Here is a 22,728-nt window from a genome sequence, read left to right as displayed (position 1 = left end):
TTGGACCTGTAAGACAGTGTAGGATTCAAAAGCTGGGACTGGAGGGAGTCTCTGGGGTAGGGCTGTCAGAGAAAATACAGGAAGCCTAGTTAAATTTGAATTTCAAATAAACAATATATCTGAATTTTTAGTACATGTCCCAAATATACTAAAAATTTATTTGTTGCCTGAAATTCAAATATAACTGGGGGTCCTATGTTTTTATTTGCTCAACCTGGCATCCCTACCCTGAGGTAGGAATAAACCTTTTATGGAGCCTATGCCCTGGGCCTGAGCTCTGTGTCACCATCCCGTCCCCCACCCTGTCACTCTTGTGCGGTCTGCCACCTTCATGACTCATTTGGCATGGTTGATTCCGGGCTTTAGAGGGACCCTGATGAACTGTCAGCAAGTCATTCGGTGCCACTTTGTTATTAACAATCACCCTCCCCATCCCCCAGACAGAGATGAACGGAAAAATCCCACATTTGTTCATTTTGTTGAAGGTCACTGTGTCTGCTGTTTTTATGTTATCTTCTTTATTTTTCTGAGATCCCATCTCTTTTTTTTTCCTTTGAGATTCATTAACACCATGATGGAAAGGAATTCATTCCCTTCATAGTTGTATAAAGGAAGAGAAGGAGAGACAGAAATTAAAAAAAAAAAAAAAATAATGCCAGCATAATAAAGTATCTGAAGACTGTAGTACTGGCTGTGAAATGCACCTGGGGGGCCTACATCTTCATAGCGGACCCAGAGTGTTACAGGCTGGTGGTATTTTGTGCCAACTCTTTGATAGTTTCTGTAGCTTCTGCCCAAGGTGGGGCTTTAAAGATTCAGGTGAGGGGTGCCTGGGTGGCTCAGTCAATTAAGCGTCCAACTCTTGATTTCAGCTCAGGTCATGATCTCATGGTTGTGGGATCACGACCATGATTGGGCTCTGTGCTGAGCACGGACCTTGCTTGAGATTCTCTCTCTCTCCCTCTGCCCCTCCCCACTGTTTGCACTCTCTTTCTCTCTATAGTTAAAAATTAAAACAACAAAAAAAGCTTCAGTTGAGCAGCAGTGAAGTGGATGGTCACTTGCAGAACAGGAACCTGATCAGCAGCCAGGTCAGAGGCTGGGGAAATCAAAGGCGGCCCTTGGGCCCCTCCTCTCATCCATAAAACATGCCTCACAAAGTCATTTCACGCCCCAGCATCTGCCTGCTGTTCCAGAAAGGTACACCTATTCATCTGTCTCAAAAATGTTTATGGAGAGAAATTATCAGCAGGAGAAAACAAATTCTCTGGTGAGATATCGCCCTTTGTGAGATAACGATTTCTGAGGAAACACTGACAATGGGGATGGTGTCCAGCTTGAATGTGGTATGCCTGAGAGGGCTGGGAGGAACCCAGCCTTACAAAACCTCTGGAGCAGGGAAATTCTGCCACCTTCGTGCCTGCCTGTGTGACTTGGCTGTAAGATACGGCTACGATGAAGTTTCAGAGATTAAAGCAGGAGGCATCCTTTTCTTGTTGATGCACTCACAGCTCACTCAGGCTTCCAGACCAGGGGACATGAAATAAAATGTAACAACTGAAAGAAATGATTCCCCCCCCCCCCCCACCAACTCTGTCTCAGCTGCCTCAGGTAGGGGAGTTTTATTCATCAGGTGTCATATACACAGGACTGAAGATATACAAGCTTTTCAAGAGCCTAGAAAAATATTTGCACACCACATACATTCTTGTTGACTCCAAGATGCAAAATGAAAATCCAAAATCCAAAATTAACTAAATGTCTGGGCACCTGAGTGGCTCAGTTGGTTAAGTGTCAACTCTCGATTTTGGCTCAGGTCATGATCTCAGGTTTGTGAGGTTGAGCCCCACATAGGGCTCTGTGCTGACAACACAGAGCCTACTTGGGATTCTCTCTCTCTCTCCCTCTCTGCCCCTCCCTCAATCATGCTCACGCATGTGCACACACGCTCTCTCTCTCTCTCTCTCTCAAAAGAAACTTAAAAAATAAAGCCTAAATGTCCACAAAATACATGTCAACTCCCTAACTTGCTCAATTTGGTAGGCATAAAAAGCTTATTATATCTAAAAACAATTAGTGGGTTCTTTCACTTCAAGGAATTCCTAACTATGCACTATGATTTCAAGAAATCATAGCCACTGGAAATTAAATTAGCAAAATAATCTTGAAAGCAAAATTATAAAAGCACCTTCAAGATTATTTTAAAGCACAAATAACTGGATTTACTATGGGATGTGGGGACACTTTGATGTGTGCTGTGACATGGGGTGGTGCATCTAAAAGTTAGACTGCTTAACTTCTCTAAAGGTCTTTGAATAGCCCTGATTCCATGGGTCAGGGCCCATCAACAGTTTTAAAGAGAGCAGGTGTACACACACAGGGGTAATGAAGATATGTCTTTATGTCCAACTGAACTGCTTTATTCACATAACCCTAGAGACCAGTCAAGCAAGAAGGATCCCTGGCCACCATGGGGGCCCAGGGCAAAGATAGGACTGGTCTCTGAGTCTCCAGACACCAATCCTCTTTGTATAAGATCAGACACCTGAGGCTCAGAGAGGAGAAAGTCATTGCTTAAGTCATACGGCACAAGCATTTATGAGGGCTGAGGACCTATAAGCTTAGAGATGAAACTCTAAGTCTCCTGCTTTCCAGTCTTTGCCCTTACCACTATACCACGTTTGGACTTCCTGCTTCCTTTGCCAAGGCACTGAGGCACCCTTTTGTCCTTAAGAAAATATCTAGATCTCTTAATGTTCACTCACTTTGATTTTGGAGGGTTCTGATCATCCTTAGATGCCTATTGATGTCCACCATCCATCTGTTCATCCTTTGGCTTTCCTAACCTTGGTCCAGGTACCCTGCTTTCCAGGCTTTCTGCTAGGAGGCCCACCTCATCCTGTGGAAGTTTCTTAGACCAAGATCTTTCCAATTCAGCTCAGCTAGCTGACTGGTTGGCTCATCCAGCTGCCATATCTATACCTTACACCTGGGCCATACCCTCTGCCGCCCCCCTGTGGCCACTAGGATAGGGATTGCTTGGGACTCCATGTCCACCTCTTTTTGCCAAGCATATTTGGAAAGGCTTCCTTATTCCTGGATGGCTAGTACCTGGACAGCATTCCTCTCCTCCACTCCTACCCCTCCAGTTAATTGCCCATGGCAACTTCAGCCTTTCCACTGAGCTTATCAATCTGCCAACTCCCAAGTATCAACTAGGCACCATCAATGGTGATAAACCTGGGGATGGGCGATGCAGAGAGGAAGTAAGATGTAGTCCATAGCCTTGAGGAGTTAGTTTACATTTAATAAGAGAAGTCAAAACACACAAAAATTAAAAATAATTTTATGTTCAACTGTTCTGTGCCAAGAACTTCAAGAATTTAGAATTGGGGGGGCGCCTGGGTGGCGCAGTCGGTTAAGCGTCCGACTTCAGCCAGGTCACGATCTCGCGGTCCGTGGGTTCGAGCCCCGCGTCAGGCTCTGGGCTGATGGCTCAGAGCCTGGAGCCTGTTTCCGATTCTGTGTCTCCCTCTCTCTCTGCCCCTCCCCTGTTCATGCTCTGTCTCTCTCTGTCCCAAAAATAAATAAACGTTGAAAAAAAAAAAATTAAAAAAAAAAAAAAGAATTTAGAATTGGGGTGAACTGGGCAGGGAGGCCCCCGGAGAGAGCAGATTTGAACTGGTATTTGGAAGACAGGAAGTATCTTAAAAATAGAAGAGTATAGAAAAAACATTTCTATGTGTTTCCTTTACTTCTCACAATGCTACCACACTACTGCTGATACCAGGTGTGTGGGTTTTCCACATATCAAGCAATTGTACAACATCAGCTGAGTATCCCCCAATTTAACTCAATTCTCACACTATCTACCTGGAGATAGCGTCAGATCTCATAGGTTAAGTGCTCCATCCCACAAGACTGCCCACCCCTGCCCCACTTTGGATGCCAACTGCAATTGCAAGTCCAAGTTACCTGTGTTTCTGACCAGCCAGTTGTAACTGGGAGGTTCCCACAACCCCCTCCTCGGGTTTGATTAATTTGCTAAAGCATCTCACAGAACTCAGGAAAAGTTAACTCACTAGATCACAGGTTCATTACAAAAGGCTACAACTCAGGAACAGCTAAATAAAAGATGGTGGTTAGGGCAAGTTATGTGAGAAGGGGTGAGAGGCTTTCATGCCTCTCTCCCTACATCTCTGTGTTGTCCAACCTGGAAGCTCTCTGAACTCCATCTTTTTGGGCTTTTGCCGAGGCTTCATTACTTAGGCACGATTGATCAAATCATTGGTTATTGGTGATTAATTCAGCTCCTTCCTGGAGAGGAGGGTGGATCCTGACAGTTTCAAGGCTCTAATCACTAGGTTGGTTCCCCTGGCAACCAGCCCCCATTTTTAGGGGCTTTCCAAAAGTCACTTCATTAACATAAACAGGTGTGGTTGAAAAGGGCTTGCTATGAATAACAAAAGACAACACTTCACTTTTATGCTGTTAACACATAATAAATTCCAAGGGTCTTGGGAACTCTGTGCTAGGAACAGGATACAGACCAAATATATATTTATTATAAATCACAATACCACAAGAAGAAAAGGAAGAGGAGTATTCTGAAAGGAAGCAAAGGCCATGAGAAGTAACAACTAATATAAAAGCTACAGCTAAAATAACATTTCCCAGATAAAATGGAGATGAGCTCCCTTCTTACATGGTCTCTGGGTGCTCATACCACTTTGTTACTCCTCTTTATATAGCACATACCACACTCTGACTGTGTCATATTTACATGTATCCCTCCCACTATTCATTAGGACCCTTTTGGTCATAACAGAAATCCAACTTAAATTAGCTTAGGCAAAAAAAGAAATTTATGGATTGCAATAACTGAGAATGACATGGATAGTACTGGCAAAGGTCATATGACCAAATCCAGTGCTGACACAATCTTATCAGCTTGCTCTCTCTCTCTCTCTCTCTCTCTCTCTGTCTCCTTCTTGATCTCCAGCTCTGTTTTTCACTCTGTCATCTTTTGGGGGCCCCATTCTCTCCTGCCACATCTGAGCTCCCTCCAAAAGACAGGAAAGATGGCTTCCACAGAAAGCAGTTTCATATGCTTCCAGCTGTAATCGCAGAAAACAGAGAAAGTTTTTCTCACTAGCTCCATCAGCAGAGTCCCAGCGAAAGACATTTATTGACCCAGCATTCCTTCTATGCTCTTCCCTATACCACGGTGTCTAGATGCTTGGGAAGGACATGTCCCAGAGTCCCTATCTACACACCCTAGAGTAGAACATATGAGTGAGAAACACTTGCCAAGATGTGGAAGGCAGAATAAGGCAGAAGCCAGATTTTTGTTCTTCTGGCAACGTCAAACTTGAGGCTTAAGGAGACATGACATTTTGCAGTGGCCTTTAAGTATATTCCTGAAAAACTTGGGCCTCAAGATTGAAGGCAGCTGTGATCATCTCTCTTGGTTTCCCAAGTTCCTTCCAATTCCTATCTACGAGAGCTAGTGACAAAACTGGTGGCCTTCCTTGACCTTTGTGCAGACTTTTCAATGATTTTGTAAGTACTTAATTCCCTTTATTAAATATCTTCCTACTTTATTTTTTTAATGTTTATTTTTGAGAGAGAGCAAAAGACAGAGTGTAAGAGATGGAAGGGCAGAGAGGGAGAGAGGGAGACACAGAATCTGCAGCAGGCTCCACGCTCTGAGCTGTCAGCACAGACAGAGTCTGATGTGGGACTCGAACTCATGAGCTGTGAGATCATGACCTGAGCCAAAGTCAGGTGCTCAACTGACTGAGCCACCCAGGAGCCCCAATACTGTCCTACTTTAAATTCCAGCAGCTCCTGTTTGTGACCATATTCTAACCAATACATGTATATATACCCAGCAGTGGAAGGGAAGGGTCATCACTCTAATGAGGGAAGAGAAAAGATGTGCTAGCAGCCAAATCAAGAGCAATCACATTTCCCCATGGGAAACACGGGGAGGTAAGTTCACGTAGGGTGGGATGAGGTCCAACAATGGAAGGTGTTGACTACCAGACATTCAGACTTGATGTACCGAGGAAGAAGGAAGTCAGGTGAATATGATAGCAAAGGACACGTTTTAGGGCAACTAATGGTAGGACATGTGGGACAGATTGGGGCATGGGCGACAGAAAGGAGGCCGTAAGGACAGAAGTGCCCTAGAATGGGAAAAAATGTGGAAGCATAGAAAAAGGTGCAGCTGGGAGATGTGTTAGAAGAAGAAACAGGATATTTTGAGTTGTACTTAAGGTATTTTGGTAGGTTGTGTCTAAGAGATCAGAGCCAGGACTTGAACTTGCTTCTGTTGCTCTTCAAAACCTGCCTTGATTCCTCAAACCTATGCTGCTTTTCTTCCTACCACTAGTCTTTTTAACTGTATCCTCACCTGGCAAGAGACTGTGGAGGACAAACCAAAAGGGCATATCTTTTGTCCCTCTGACATGAAGCCCTGAGAAGAATACGTCATGAGGAAACAATCCAACAAATCCAAATTGAGGGATATTCTGTACAACAACAGGCCTGGTCTCTTAAAAAATGTCAGGGTTCAGGCGCCTGGGTGGCGCAGTCGGTTAAGCGTCCGACTTCAGCCAGGTCACGATCTCACGGTCCGTGAGTTCGAGCCCCGCGTCAGGCTCTGGGCTGATGGCTCGGAGCCTGGAGCCTGTTTCCGATTCTGTGTCTCCCTCTCTCTCTGCCTCTCCCCCGTTCATGCTCTGTCTCTCTCTGTCCCAAAAAAATAAATAAAAACGTTGAAAAAAAAAAATTTTAAAAAATGTCAGGGTTACAAAAGATAAAAAACAAAAACTGGAATACCATTCTAGATGAAAAGGCACTAAGGAGATGTGACAAGTAAATGCAGCGAGTGATCCTAGATTGAATGCTGAATCAAAAAAAAAAAAGCTATAATGGACATTTTACAAACAATTGGTAAAGTAATTACCAGTTATTAAATAGTAATGTATATTATGTCTCTCTCAATGGGATGGAGACCCCTAAAATGTGGGGTGACGATCAGGTAGAAGCTGGAGGAAGGTTGGGGTCAGTGCCAGGGCAGGGGTAGAGGTGCCTGGCTGGCTCAGTTGGTAGAGCATGAGACTCTTAAACTCAGGGTCAAGAATTCAAGCCCCACATTGGGTGCAAAGCATGCTTTAAAAAAAAATGGGAAGGAAGGAAGTATGGGGACATACAGAATTTTCCTTTTTTTGATAACTGTCCCTGGTTGTAAATAGCCCATTGGTTAGTTAGGTTCTATGGATATTTTGAGGTGGGTGGCCTGATGAACCTGTCTGTATTCAGCCAGGGGGTTGCTGTGGGACCTTTTGCCTTGATCAAGTTTTCATTGCTCAAACCTGTTGTCTAAAAGCAGCCTCTACAATGTACTAATGTTAAACTTCCCAATTATGATCATTTCATTATGGTTTTGTGGAGGAATGACCTTTTTCTTCGGAGATGGGCTGAACTATTTAGGAGTAATTCAACACAATGCTTCAAAATTCTCAAATGGATTAGCACAATTAGATAAGAGTGCAGATGTGGCAAAATGCTAACAATTAAAGAGTCTGGGGTTGATTGTATTATTCTTGCAATTTTTCGGTAGTGTAAAATTTTTCAAAATAAAAAGGGAAAAATTATAAATGCATCCATTCCTCCCCAACCCCCAAGAAAAAAACCAAAAAAGAGGAAGTCCTTTAAGTTGAACATATCTGAGTCTACCACAACTAGCTGTGTGACCTCAGAGCCCTCGTCTCCTCAGCTGGAAAATGGCAGTGTTAAGGCCCAACGTGAGTGTTTCTACAGGATGTTGGCAGATACCATTGGTGTGAAGCCTGGAGCACAGTGGCCAGTACACTGTTCTCTGTGTTCTCAGTGTTCACATCTGTTCTCTCCTCTTCCTCCAGCCTAATCTACACTTCTCAGAATCCAATTAACTGGCCACTGAGGGAGATTTGCTCAGGATAAATAGGAGTGCACAACTGGAGGCTACATGGTGCCCTGCAGGGACACTTACCACAGGCAGCCTGCCTGCCTGAGTGAGATGCAGGCAGCCTGACCCTCTGAAGATCAGACCACAAGAACAAAAAGTCAAAACTGCCTTCACACACAACTTGTTGGCTCATGTCATGGATTGGAGCTCAGAGATGAGCTGGAGCTTCTCAAAGTGGGGTCCCTGTCCCATCTGAGGAGAATCAGCTGTGGTTCATGTAAAAATGCAAATTCCTGGGCCCCACCCACTAGGATCTGAGTCAGCTTCTCTGCAGTGGTTTGGGAGAATACATTCTGACTGTTTTCTAGGTGATTCTCAAGCCTGAGCTCCCGGACCCACACTGCGGCCATGGTGGATGTGCCACTTTATAGCAAAAGTGGTCTATTGGAGAAGTGAATTCCTATGGTGAAAGCCTAACAATAACATAAAAAGGTTATCCACTACAAAGATGTCCACAAATGGGAACAAATGGAAATATGAATAGAGCTATAAAAATAAAAGCTGGAAATTCATGAAGAAAGCAATACTTTTCTCTGGGTTTGCTAGCTCCAGATCCAAAGTATATGAATGAAATGCTGCTCCAGTCTTGGGGGTGAAGTGAGCCCACAGTCTAGAGTCCCCAAGTTCATCACTCTCTGAACATTAGGACCAAATGAATCAGAGTGGGCACTGAGGACTGGGCAGAAGGATCCTTTTCACTCACCATGACTCTGGGAAGCTGAAAACCAACAGCTCCCTCCTCTGAACATGTGCAATAAGCAGTGATTCTACAGCACCTTGTAAACTCCAAGAGCTCCAGAAATTCCAGTGATCTAGAGGCTCACTGAGATTCTGCCCCCATCTGTCAGTGCCTCTCCAAGCTGTACCCATTGGCCTTAAGGGACTCCATCTGAGTATGATCATTCTCTGGGATGCCAGCTTGGTGAAAGAAGCTGATACCTGGTGTCCCGGTGACTTGGTAAGGACTGGTTAGTGGTTGTTCGATGTAAAGTGGCTGAGCTCTTCTCTAAGCCCAGATCAGATCTTTTGGCCTTGAAAGTTCCCTCTGATCTACAGAATCCCCTATTCCCAGCAGGCATTTACCCCTAGGGTCTGAGTTATTTGGGGAGACTCAATATCCTACACTCAGCCCTAGGGAAGGAAAGAGAAGGACACACAATTGGGCAGTCTCCACCACCCCACCCCCAAACTGAGACAGAAGACAGACTGCCATTTGCAACTTTAACTCTTTCCTGGCTTTGGCTAAGACCAATGTATCCCACTTAGGAAAGCCTCAGATGGCAGCATGGTAACCATTTTAATTCAAGGAAAAACATAAAGTGTAGTGGGAGAAAACTATGCATGAAAAGTGACTTTTAAAAACTGTCTTTAGGGGCACCTGGGTGGCTCAGTTGGTTGAGCATCCTACTTTGGCTCAGGTCATGATCTCGTGGTTCTTGAGTTCAAGCCCCACAGCGGGCTTGCTGCTGTCACCCTGTCAGAGTAGAGCCCACTTGGGATCCTCTTTCCTCCCCCGCTCTGCCCCTTTTCCGCTCACGTTCTCTCAAAAAATAAATAAAACATTAAAAAACTTGTCTTTAAATGTTACAGCCAAAGTGAGAGGATGGAAACTGCATCAAAAGAACATTTTTTGTGCAGGATATAAATCACTTTCCCAACTGTAGGGCTTAAAGTAATAAATTTCACCTTTTCAGGAACTCCGAAGTTTACTTTGGAGATGAGGAGAAGCAGATTAAACTCTTCAGATTTACAGTTGTACACACTAGCACAAAGCGATTCACATCAGAACCCATGTAAGTGTGATCATGGAAGTTTCAATGTTTGCTGCCTCTTGCCTTCTTTTTTCAGTTGTTCCCTACAAAGCGAAAAGCCCTCATGGCAAAGCTGGTCAGTAACATCTGGCCTTGCACAGGAGTGGTGCTCAGTGGAAGGAAAGGAGAAAGGAAGGCAGCAAGGAGGAAAGTCTGCAATGATTCTCCAAGGGTGACAAGTGCCCTTTTGCATGTGGAATGTCTGGGCTCTCTCAGTGGTGTGGTTTATTAGGGCCTGAGGTGATAACTCATACATAAGAACGATGATTTGTTGGATCTCTATTGGATTCGATTCCACACACAGTCACTCAGGGCCTAGCTTTTGGCAGGCACTGAGCAAAGCCTGGGGGTGGACAGAAATGAATAATGCACAGTCCCTGCTACCTGCCCTCCAGATGTCTCTCAAGGACAAGAGAGTCACATATTCTGGGCACCTGGCATCCCAGAAGCAAAGAAACCTGAATGTGAGACCCCCAGAGAAAACCTGGTATGCTAGTGGGCTTGCATTTAAGCCCTCCTCCACTGCAGCAAAAAATGCTGCTCTGTTCTTGAACACCACTTGCCTCTTAACACAGAACAAAGCAAAACAAAGCAAGGATAGCCTCCCTTCTCCACCTCTGCTACCCACCTGCTCTAGTCTGCATCAACTTTGGCCTGCCCTGGTGCTGGTTCCTCACGGAAGCAGTGTGACTTGGCCTAACCAGCCCTGGAGACACCCCTGATATTCACTGCCCCAGTCTCCTTGGGACCTGGGCTGACCTAATGTACCCCCCACCTGTGGTTTCTTTCTGCCACACTTTCCACTTCTTCCTTGCCCACGGGCTCCACAGCCCCTTTCTGCTGGGCCTTCAGGTTGCCTGACCCAGAACTTTATGCCCTCAGACACTTGTAGTCCATTTCTGGCTCTTCCCAGACTACCTTGTCCTATTGGCAGTAAGCTTCAGGTGCCAATGGTAGCCTTCAAGACTGCTATCAGACTGATGGTTGGGACTGAAAAAGCTATTGTACCCAGTGGGTTTGCAACCTCTATAATTTATGCTGTAATTGCCAGATGTTTGACCATTAGGATGCATCACTGAAAAGCAATTCAACTAATTTGCTTTCTTAGCACCCACATATATATCAGGCCCCAAAAGACAGGTCATTGTTGTTATCTAAGGAACTTTAAAACTGGTTCTCAGACTTTAGCTACAGCAGAATTACCTGGAAGGCTTGCTGGGCTATAACCCCTAGCTTCTAATTCTGAAAGTCTGGAAGTCAGAACGACAATTTATATTTCCTTTTATTTTTTCCTTCCTTCCTTTCTTCTTCCCTCCCTCCCTTCCTCTTCCTTCTTCTTTTTCCTTCTTTCTTTCTTCTCCCCTTCCCTGCCAATAATTTGTATTACTAACAAGTTCTCAGGTGAAGCTGATGCTCTGGCCCAGGGACCTCACTGTGAGAACCCCTGCTCTAGTCCACTGGTTTTCAAACTTGGCTGCACATTGGACTCACTGAAGGGGGTTTTTAATTAAAAAGAAAAAAATACAATGCCTGAATCCACTACCAGAAATTCTGACTTAACTGGTCTTGAATACAGACTGGTCACTGGTACTATATAAGCTGTGTAGGTGATTATAATGTTCAGCCAGGGTTAAGAACATCTGCTCTTGTCCATTTCATTAGCAGAGGCTAGGCTAGGGGTTGGGAGCCTTTTTTATCTCCCACATGGACAGACAAATATAGGACACCCAGTTAAATTTGAATTTCAGATAAACAATGAATAGTATTTCACTGTAAATATGTCCCAAATATTGCATGGATGTCTTTTTTTGCTATTATTGTTTTGTTTTTTCTAAATTTGGCAACCCTACTCTTAGACACTTCCATAACACAGAATGAGAAACAATGATCTGCCAGCTCCTATTTTATAAATAGTAAGAGCAAGGCCTCACAGGTCGCATAGGAAGTCAGAAGACAGCCAGGATAAGAACTCAGGAGTCTTGACCTCAGTCCAGAGCTCTTTTCCTTCCATCACACTTAACTGTGCTAAAGACACTTGTACCTTTTCTAGTTAGGAGGTCATTGTCATTTGCCCGGAGGTGACTTCAAAGGAATCAGTATGATTTATGTTCTCTCTGCTCCCATGCCAATCCTCACCTCCACCCCCTTTCTGCTGCTGCAGGTATCACAGAGGCTGTCCTAGGATGTGGCCATTCTCAGAGCCATATCTCTAATGGCCACCTCAGGGAGGAAGTGGACTGGAAGTGGTACCAGCAGAGACAGTCGTGAGCAAGAGTGCATAATTGGGTAACACAAGGACAAGTGGGATTTGGCACAGGCAAACTTCAGGCAAAGCATGTTGGGAGAGGCCCACTTAATTCGCAGAGACACTCAGAATTAGTCGTAAATTCTCTGGGAAGAGATCAAGGCAGCGGCATAAACAGTTCAATTAAACTGTCGGCTCAATGCTCAATGTGTGGTAATGGTCAAAACACAGCCTTTAATCTAGATATAGAGGATTATCTTTCGACCCATAATGAGATTCCTAAGATTAGTTGTACCCGAGGTGGAGAGAATAGAGCTGGCTCAGTGACACAAGGACAGGCTTGCATTCCAGCATGACTGGGACTCTTGTGGAAGGGGGCTACCTGGATGCCACAACCTTCTTGGAACCCCCTTCGGATGCTGGGAAGACAGGCATAAATCTCATTCTGCTTCCTCTGCTTTAGAGACATAGCATGGGAACAGAACACCAGAACACACTTGCTTCAAAAACTTTCAAAAAAAGTCTCATATGCTCCCACCTCCAGATCAAAGTTAATAGCCACTAGCACCGGGTCCACGGCAGAGATGTCAAGCTTTAGCTCTCTGTCTTTCTACCCTTCGTGATCGCCCACTCACATTTACTTGCTCACCTGAACAAATATTCATCATGTGACTACTAGGTGTCAGGCAGTGTCCTAGACACTGGAGATATGCAGTGAACAAAAGCAAAGATCCCTTTCCCATTGTGGGGCAGGACAAGGAATAAACAGACAAACAAAAAATAAGTAAAATATGCTGTGCATGAGATGGAGTTGAGTGATACTCAGAAAAATAAACCAGGGAAGGATAGGAAGTGTTGAGTGGGGAAACAATTCTAGAAATGGTACCCAGGGGAGGCCTCACTGAGTGTGTGATGTTTAAATACAGACCTGAAGGGAAGGAAGGATGACCCATGGGGACAGCTGGGAGAAAGCATTCTAGGCAGAGGAGATGTAGTAGGAAGGTTCCAAGGTGAGAGTGTTCAACAAACACCAGGAAGAGGCAGCCTGATTGGAGCAGGAGAGAGGACAGTACAAAATGAAGTCAGGAATTTGAGGGGACTAGGTCATGTAAGGCCTTATGGGCTACTATAAGAATTTTGGCATTTACTTTTAGGGACATGGGGATTTAATGAGAGATTTGAGCAGAGGAGGGACACAATCAGATTCAGTTTTAATAGGATCACTGGCTGCTGTGTTGAGACAGAAGCAGGGAAATGGGTAACAGATGCCTCTGATGATCCAGGCAAGAGATGGAGTGTTGGACTGGGGTGGAAGCAGTGGAGTTGGTGAGAAGTGGTAGGATTCTGAATACTCCTTCCTGAAGGGTTGGATGGAGCAGGAATGAAAGAAGGTGTCTAGGAGGACAGAAGGTTTTGCCTCAGGTCTTCTCAGAGCACTATTGGCTCCCAAATTTATGCTTCCAGGCCAGACTCCTGCCCTGGGGCCTGGCTCACAGCAGGAGACTGACATTAACATTTGTTGGCCTGAACTGAAAGAAGTAGATGAGTCTGTTGGGTTGGTGGCATCATTTTTTCCAGGCCTCTATCAATAACATAGCTACCTCCAGATACTGAAAGGATGAAAAGAGCTGCCATGTCCCCAGCTTGGTCTGAAGTGAGAAATAGAGACAGGGCAGAAACAGACACAGGATCATACTCAACCCTTCCGTTAAGAAAATCAGAGATGAGTGTTGGTGGGGAGGGGAGAGCTAAGAGTAAAAAATGCCAACAATGGGCATAGTGTTGGGTTTGTGATATCAAGAGACTGGGTACAAACCCCAGGTGTGTCTCTGGATTCTATCTCTTCCCTTCAGTCATTTGTTTTCCCTCTGTGAAATGGGGTGGCTGTTTCTCTGAAAGGAAAGTCTGTTTAGTTCTAACCCCCTATAGTGCCCTGAGTCCTTTCCCTGAGAGTTCCTGTCTCCTTAACCATTTGACATACTACTTCTCCAACATCGTCTTTAGGAAACTTTTCTGTTTCCTTTCAGAATGATTATTTCTGACTCTGCCCTTTAAGTTGTGTCTACACTAGTTCCCAAAGGAAAACACCCATGTGTTTTTGACTGCTTGAGGTAAATACTACCTTCGTCCAGTTACCCCATCTGTAAACTGGGAATAACACCAACTCGCAGGGCTGATGAGTAGGGTTAATTATATACAGAATGTGTTGGGGTTGAGCAGATACACAAGTGCTCTGGAAGTTTTTGGCATAATACTATAGCATTACAATAATTTTTGGCTTGCAAATTATACCCCAGCAGAGGCATCACATGGAAAAGTGGGTCTAACCCCATGGTCCGCTGAAAGTGAAATGGAAAAAATAAGTTGTGAAATATAACTTTTCTTCCTAAACCTAAACCTAAAGGCAGAGATAATTTTTCCATGTGCAACCCACATGCAGGCAACAAGTTTCCAGATCCTGAAGAAGACTTTCTTGTCCTGAGTGGCCTGGCCTGTTGCCAGGATCTGGCCGCTCCTCTTTTCTGAGCCTACAAACCATTTAAATGAGAGGGGAGGGAGCCAGAGAGGGTTTGTGGTTGGTTGAAAGGAGGGGCTTACAATGAAGATGTCCTTGCCTTTTGGGTTTTCTATTTGGGCCTCTCTTGCTTACAGAATAATTGTTTACACAGCAGATACAGCAGAGGGGTGATTTAAAGGATAATTTGAGATACTTCAGTTTAGGGTTACCCAAAATAAACACCTTGGCCCAAGTCAATTTCTGGGTCTTCCAGTATCCCCTAGACACATTTCTCTCCCTCTCTCCCTCTCTCCCCCCACCCTCTCTCTCTCTCTCTCACACACAAACGCACACACACACAGATTATTTCCTGAGAAATGTTAAGTAGGTACATCTCAGGCAAAGAAGGGGCTGCGTAGATGGGGTTTGTGACTGTGGGAGTTATAATGGTGGGTTTAAAAAAATTAACTGGCTCATAGAGGATGACAGTCCTGTCTGACCAAAGAGGGAAAGAGCAAATGGCTTGATCCTGAAGGGACAATCTGCAATCAATTCCATTACATCACTGTGCGGCTGAGTGGCCAGAGCACAGCCTTCAGAGTAAGATCCAAGTTGGAGTCCTGGTTCTGCCACTTCCCCACTGTGGCCTCAGGCAGCAAAGAGGCGACAGCTCTCAGACTGTGAATGGGACCTCCACATCCAGCATGGCCAGGGAGCCAGCGCTGTGTCCTGACCGAAAGAGGCTCTGGCCTTCCACCTGCCCTAACAGGTCCCACTTTTCCTACAGGATACGAAAAAAGAATAGACTCCCCCTAAAGCCCATCTATTCGAACATAGGTAGCAAGTGGAGACGATTAATGATTAGGGCCACTGTCCTAATAAGTCAGCCTTCTGAGGGAATTCCTCTGACTTGGGGGGTCTCAGTCCTCACACCTCAGGGTTAATAATACCCTGGGGTTTGGCGGTCAAACTCAAAGGAGCACCGGCTCTCGTGGCAGTTACCTCGTTTCCAGGCAGCTCCTCTGGCGCCTCTCAGGAGAAACTTCACTGGGCAAGCGGGCCCCCTCCCTCGGCCTCAGTTTCCTCAGTTTTGGTCAATAATCAAAGGACGATCTTAAGTTGCGAAGTAGAGACTAGTGGAGATGACATCATTTCGGCGCCACCAGACCGGGAAGTGGCAGCCAGGCCCACCTGGGTGGCCCTCCTTTGGTCCTCGGGTTGGCAGTGCACGGGGTTAAAGCCCCCGACTTCCTCAGGGGTGAAAAGGGAAGCCAACGTCCGGCCTCCCCTCGGCCTGGCGCCGCGAAGGGTGCCGGGCCCCGGCTCCATCAGTCATCCCGACTGCTAACACGCTCGTCAGCATAGAGACTCCTCCGAAGATCTGGCACGCGGGGGGCTGACCGGAGTCTCTGTCCCTTCAAGAAGGGGATTAGGCACCCTGTCCCCGAGGGGTCCCGGGCCGCACTTCCCTCGCGCGGATCATGCTGTACACTAGGAATGTCCGGGGATAATTAACCCCCGTGTCCCCCCTCCAACAGTGGGGGTCCCTGAGGTGCACGGCGCGCGGGCACCCGGAGATGCGCACAAGTCTGGCCTCTGAGCGCGGTGGGCTCCTACTGGCAACCTCACGCGGCAGGCGGCGGCGGGCCGCGAGCGAGGCGGAGCCGGCAGCGCCGCGGGACCCCAGTGCCCTCAGGCGCCACCCCAGGGCTGGCGCCGAGGCGGCCGCGGGTGGCGGCGCGTGCTGAGGTGGAGAGTTGCGCCTGCTGAAGACCAGGGCACGAGGAGGGCGGGGCTTGGGCCCGCGGGCTGGCGGCCAGGCTCGTGGGGGTGGGCGGGGCGGAGCCTGCGGGGGCGGGCTGGGGGGCGGGGCGCGCGCAGGCCCGGGGAGGGCGGGGCCGCGGCGCGGGGCGGGCTCTGGCGGCCGGGGTGTCACACACGCGGCGGTTCGGGAGGCGGCGGCGGCAGCAGCGGCAGGCGCCGCCGGGACGGGCACGGGCGCGCGGCTCGGGCGGGCGCTGGCTGCCTTCCCCCGTCGCTCGTTCGCTCTCCCTCCTGCTTGCTCTCCGACTGGGGGCCGGGCTGCCCCCAGCGCTCTTGGGAAGGAAGAAGGGGGGGCTGAGGACGCCGACAAGTTCCCGTAGCAGCCGCAGATTCCGGCCCAGGCGAAGGCTGCGGTTCCGACGGGGCAGGAGCGCGCTCCGCCGCGGAGCGCACGGCCAGAGTGTACCAGACGGGGGGCGCCCGGGCCTTTCGCTCTCCTTGGGGCCGCGGGCCGGGATCCCATGAGACGCGCCCGTGAGGGGCGAGAGATCCGAAGCCGGGGAGGCGCGCGGCAGAGGCGGAGGGCGGTGCTGCAGCTGCTGGAGGCCAGGATCCGCCGGCAGGAGGCGGCGGAGAGAACTTGAACTTGGCGTCGGGAGCGGGCGCCCCGGACGCCCCCCGCCGGGGCCGGGGCGCCGAGGGACCTGGGCCGCAGCGCTGCTCTCCGAATGGCCGCGGCGGCGGACCGGGCTCCCGCGCCGCGGCCCTAGGCGGCCTCTCGCCATGGCCAAGTGGCTGAACAAGTACTTCAGCTTGGGCAACAGCAAGACCAAGAGCCCCCCGCAGCCGCCGAGGCCGGACTACCGCGAGCAGCGGCGCCGGGGCGAGCGGCCCTCGCAGCCCCCCCAGGCCGTGCCGCCAGCCTCCGCCGGCGCCTCGGCGTCCTGCGGTCCGGCCGCCGCCTCCTGCTTCTCGACCTCGTCGGGATCGCTGCCCGACGACAGCGGCAGCACGAGCGACCTCATCCGCGCCTACCGCGCACAGAAGGAGCGCGACTTTGAGGACCCCTACAACGGGCCTGGCTCTTCGCTGCGCAAACTGCGCGCCATGTGCCGCCTGGACTACTGCGGCGGCGGCGGGGAGCCGGGCGGGGGCCAGCGCGCCTTCTCAGCCTCGTCCGCGTCGGGCGCCGCAGGCTGCTGCTGTGCCTCCTCCGGCGCAGGCGCCGCCGCGTCCTCGTCTTCGTCCTCCGGCTCCCCGCACCTCTACCGCAGCAGCAGCGAGCGGCGGCCCGCCACCCCGGCCGAGGTGCGCTACATCTCCCCGAAGCACCGCCTCATCAAGGTGGAGAGCGCCGCGGGCGGTGCCGGAGACCTCCCGGGGGGTGCCTGCTCTGGCGGCCGCACCTGGAGTCCGACGGCCTGCGGTGGCAAGAAACTGCTCAACAAGTGTGCCGCCTCGGCCGCGGAGGAGAGCGGGGCCGGTAAAAAGGACAAGGTAAGGCGTCCCTTGGTCTCACCCCTGGTTCCTGAGACACGGTGCGCGTGGGGAAACTGAGGCAACGCTCTGGTTCCTACATCAGCTTGGGGCTAGGACCCTGAGGTCAGGGATCCCACGCTGCTTCCCAGTTCTGCCCCCTCGCACGCGCTTAATCCTGGATCCTCGGCCTCCTGACACAGTCTCTTTAGCTGCTGTTCCTAGAACGTCCCCTCTCTGCGCCCACAGCCAGGTGCCCCCTTCGGAAGTAGTCTGACGGGAGCATCCTACCAACCTAGACCAAGAAAGACAGCCAGCCCTTCCATCCCCCGAGGACTGAAGTCTGAAAGTCAGAGCTGGCACGGATTTAGAAGAGCATTTATTCTTCTTTACCCCGTCCCCCCATTCTGTGGATGGGAAACTGAGGTCCAGAGCTGGGAAGGGACTCGCCCGATATTACACAGCACTCTTGGTGGCAGATCCGGACCGGCTGTCTTTAAACGTGCATCTGTAAATTCCTCTAAAAGCCCTGCCCTGCCCCACCCCTCGCGCCAGGTTGCCAAATCCGAGCGGCCTTTTGTACTGGAGCTGCACCGGGAACCCCCACGCATGCTTTTCCGGTTGAAATGTGCTGCCTCCAGGATCTCTCCACTTCGACCAGTCAGTTGCTCCCGCCGTGCACAGAAGGGGGTCCGGTCAGTCAATCCTTCCGGCTGGAAGGAGACTCACCCCTCCACTCCTCACCTCTTCCTTATCCCACCCCCACCCCCACCCCCTACTGTACCGGGAATGTAGGGGATGAGTTTATGACAACCCCCCTCCCACCACACACACACATATTAGGCCATTTTGATCCCTCTCTTTGAAGCAGACCAGTTACAGCCAAACTGGGCCCCCACTCCTCCTCTTTCACACTCCTGTGACACCCTCCCTTCCCCATAAAATAATACTTGTTCTGCCTACTTATGGTGGAAGGCAGTGTTTTGATTATATCTGAGGCCCAGTGCCCTGCGATTTCTGTCAGGCTGACGTCCCTCTTGTTTTCTTCATCACCCCCACATTTTCCCAAAGGTAAACTTTTGCCCAGGCGTGGGCTGGGGAAGACTGAGTTCCTTTTAGGACTGGATGTCCAGACAGAAGGGAGACAGGCTCCTACCTGCCAGCTGGTGCTTGGAAAGGGATCTTTTTGTTTTCCAAGCGGGAGGACTAAAGGGATCCCCCTCTTTTAATTTCTCTGCTTGGCTTCTCTCTGAGGCCCCAGGTCCTGAGAGTCTCCCCTCTCATCTGGGTCTGCTAAACGGTGGGCAGTCAGTGGAGGATCCCACCTACCTCTGGGACCAGTTAGGGGGCACACTTCTGAAGCATGAACTCTGGGCTTCCTACAAGAAGCTGGGAGCCAGGTGGTTCCCCCAGGTGCTGCCTTGGAGGAGGGGGAGGTTTCTCTGGGAGCCTCCAGGATCAAAGGCTTACGGCTGATCTGTGAGGGAAACACCAAAGAGGCTCTCTGCTGCCTTATGTATGGCTCAGGCTTGGCTAGGTGCTGGCTTGGGAGACTCTGAAGTTCCCGGGTATTATGGTTGGTTTGAGCAAGGCCCCACCAGTGAAGGTAGAGAGATTCCCAGTTAATGGTGCTGACCTTCTGTGTCCCCTGTGTTATTCCATGACCACCTCCCAGGCGGGCAAATCCTTCTCTCTCACTGCTTGTGGTTCTGCTGCTTGCTAAAGTTTTCTTTAATGGCTTTCAAAACTTTAGTAGGCATTTTCTTTCCTAATTACAATTAAGACTATTTCAAATACTGAGGGAGGGATAATGTGTTTTATAGCTGGAATGTCAAATGTGTTTAAGAGTTGGCTTCGTTCACCATCATGTTATTTTATGGGTCTTTTCTGTGCCCTCCTCTATTGGGTGCTGGAGCAGCCCCCCTTGAATTTTATCGCCCAGGCTGCAGTGCTAATGATGAGTTCTGTGATGGGAGTGCTGTTACAGCAGGGGGTGAAGTGGAGGTGGTCAGGGAGGGCCATTGTGGGGGAGGGGTGGTGACGATGGCTGGCTGCCGAGAGCTTGGCACTTTAGGGGATGCCTTTGTGGCTGGTATCGAGAGGTTAGAGTTGTGCAGGACCCCAGAGGGGCATCAGGACCCAGGTTAGGAAGGACCTTGTGAGCTAAGCACAGTGAGGACCAGTGAAGGGATTTAGCTGCTAAGGGAGGTTAGATTATTTTTTTTTTATCTCTCTTCGCTGCATTTCACCTACTAGGTTGTGACTTTGAGACCTTTGATCTTTTAAGAAATTGTTCTGATCCAGAGACAGGAATCACAGCTACCAGATGTTCTTTTTAACCAGGAAGAGGGGAGGCAACCACAGAGGGCCACACTACACAGTGGTTCTCAAACCAGAACTTGCAGTGCTCTCTAAAACACTGATTCATCAAGCCTGCTGTGGGTCCTGAGAATGTGCATTTCTAACAGGTTCCCAGGTGATCTTTGCTGCTGATCCTGGTATCACACTTTTGAGGACCACTGATGTAAAGTGGCTTCTCCTTAATGCTCCCCCTGGATCTTCTGATTGGAACTGCTTTGGGATGCAGAGACTCTAGATCCCCTCATCTCTGCCCTCTGTGTGGGGTTGTCTCCTCATCTGGGGCCACCACCCATTCCTGGTCAGGCAGTCAGATCGCAGCCTGGTTTTGGCATTATTTTCAGCCAGACAGCTTTTGGAAGCCCGGGCATACTATAGATCACCCCTGAACACCTCGGAGCCTTCCTTCTGCCTCTCACACATGGATCCAGGAAAACCCACTTCTGGTACCCCATTTAATCTCAGGCCCAGCTTCCTTCTATCAGTTGTTGGGGATAGGACAAGAACCCATAAGGCTGTTGAATGCCTTCCCACCCCCCACCCTGTCTGCCAGGCTCTATGTTTGTTTTTAACATCAGGCCTCAGTTGGGAGTTACTGTGGTGTGAAGTAGAAGCTGTTGGTCCACAGATCCTCCTTTTCGGTGCCTCCTGTGCCACCTCCCACCATAGGGGTTCCACCTCTTGCCTCCCTCAGTACCAGAGCCTCTCTGTATCACACACTTAGGCGTCGTTTTATTCTCCCAGTGAGTTCTGTAGTGCATGCGCGCACGCACACACACACACACACACACACCCACACACACACACACACCCACCAAGCATCCAGTCTTGGGTTTTTTCCCTTTTAGAATCATGTGGAAGAGGGGAAGGAGTGACAGCTACAGAAGACTTGTCAGTAATTTCTAGCATAAGTCTCTGGAGGAGATTCTCATACACTGTCTTCATCATTTGTTTCCCCGGGGTTTGTCTTGGGGAATTTCTTGAGGTCTTTACCTAGGAGGCAGCTTTGAGCTGGATCTAGAGATGGAACTGGGATTTTCTGTGCAGGGGAAGAGGTGACTGCATCCTGCATCACTTCTGTGTCAGTGCTGTGTATACGTGTGTGTAAGTTTGCATATGTAAATGTGTGTGAGTATATGTGTGTACCTGTTCATACAGAATCTCAGCATGGAGTATGTTCCTGAAAACCAAAGCTTTCTTGCAGTGGGCCTCCCTTAGTGAATGGGAGATGACGTCAAGTAGGCGGGAAGCTGAGTTTGGACCCCACAGGGAGTCCTTGAAACTGGTGAGCCAGGAAAGGGACAGACTCAGAACTATGATTGAGCTGTCACAGTGGGGGATGGGGGTGGGGTGGGAGAGAATGGGATCAGAGTTGAGGGACAGTTATAGTCCAGGTAAGAGGCTGAGAGAACCTGAGCTCCCCGGAAAAGAAAATGAAACTTTAATAGATAGAAATATTATTCCTTCAGGTTGTCTTTATTAAAAACTAACAATGACAAAAGAAGCCAGTAACTTGGTGGATCTCCCTTTGTGCAGCCAAACAGGTCTCATCCCGTATGTTTTCTGCTGAAGTCTTGTTTCTTTTATCATAATTAAGTAAATGTTTCCACCACAACTGAGAAAGTCAAGATACATGATGACATCAGTTTCCCAAGTTTTAAATACATGCTAATGTGTACCAACACTTTATATTTTGTCAGCATCCACAGGGTTGAGTTAAATAACACATTTCTAAAGAATAATATGTCTAACCGTTTTTTTGTTTGTTTGTTTGTTTTTGTTTTTAAGATTCAGCAAACAGTTTCTGAATGGCCTGCTAGACAAGGGATATTCAGAGAATAAATGGTGGTCAGCTTTCCAAGAAGGAAGCTTCTCAGTTTGCAATTGAATACCAGCTTTGCAAAGGTCTAGTCTGGGAGACAAATACAGCTAGAGAGACCTGAGGAATGCCAAGACAGAAGTGTGTGCAAGGGACTGGTAGGGCCTCGAGTTATGGGAAGTCAAAGAGAGCTTTCAGGAGGAGGAGGAGGTGATATTTGAGCTGACTCTGGAAGGATGAGTGGGAATTTCCTAGGCCAGGAACTGGGGAGGAGGGCTGTCCATGCAGAAGGGACAGGGCAGCTTGTGCCAGGGTCTGAAGGCTTGGGAAAGAATGGTTAGAGGCTCAGCAGGGCAGGTATTATGGGGGATTGCAGAGGGGGTTAGAGCCACAAAGGGAAGAGGGTCTTTCATGTGCCTTGCTGGGGAGTTGCAACTTGTTTTTTGGGGCTTTTTCACACGAAATCATTGATGTGTGGCTTGACTGAAGCCAGAGTCAAACATAAGTTGTCAGTTTCCATTTTGGTTAACAAAAGGTAAGAGCCAAAGTTAGTGTCTGTGGTTTGGCTTGGGATATTCTTTTCTTTTTCTTTTTAATTTTTTTTAATGTTTATTTTTTATTTTATTTTTGAGAGAGAGAGATTGAGTGTGAGCAGGGGAGTGCAGAGAGAGGGAGACACAGAATCTGAAGCAGGCTCCAGGCTTTGAATTGTCAGCCCAGAGCCCGACATGGGGCTCAAAC

At 48.7% G+C, this 22,728-nt stretch overlaps 2 protein-coding genes across 4 annotated transcripts in view; one reads left to right on the top strand and one right to left on the bottom strand.

The window, feature by feature from the left end:
* ALDH1B1 (aldehyde dehydrogenase 1 family member B1) overlaps positions 1–16,152 on the bottom strand; it is a 241,008-nt gene extending 224,856 nt beyond the window's left edge. The window contains exon 1 of one of the 2 annotated variants that reach the window (XM_086683547.1): positions 15,573–16,152. The gene's annotated coding sequence lies outside the window, so the exon portion shown is untranslated. The remainder of the gene's footprint in view (positions 1–15,572) is intronic. The other variant, XM_086683546.1, reaches the window with a different exon arrangement.
* Positions 16,153–16,500: 348 nt separating this feature from the next.
* Positions 16,501–22,728, top strand: part of SHB (SH2 domain containing adaptor protein B) — a 136,523-nt gene continuing 130,295 nt past the window's right edge. Inside the window, exon 1 of one of the 2 annotated variants that reach the window (XM_086683538.1) lies at positions 16,501–17,831. In XM_086683538.1, coding sequence (XP_086539664.1) covers positions 17,118–17,831 — 714 coding nt within the window. In that variant the 5' untranslated portion in view covers positions 16,501–17,117. The remainder of the gene's footprint in view (positions 17,832–22,728) is intronic. The other variant, XM_086683537.1, reaches the window with a different exon arrangement.

Source organism: Puma concolor, chromosome D4 (genome assembly GCF_028749965.1).
Source record: "Puma concolor isolate L17-30 chromosome D4, mPumCon1.1.hap2, whole genome shotgun sequence".
Taxonomy (NCBI): domain Eukaryota; kingdom Metazoa; phylum Chordata; class Mammalia; order Carnivora; family Felidae; genus Puma; species Puma concolor.
This window is presented reverse-complemented; position numbering and strand designations above follow the sequence as displayed.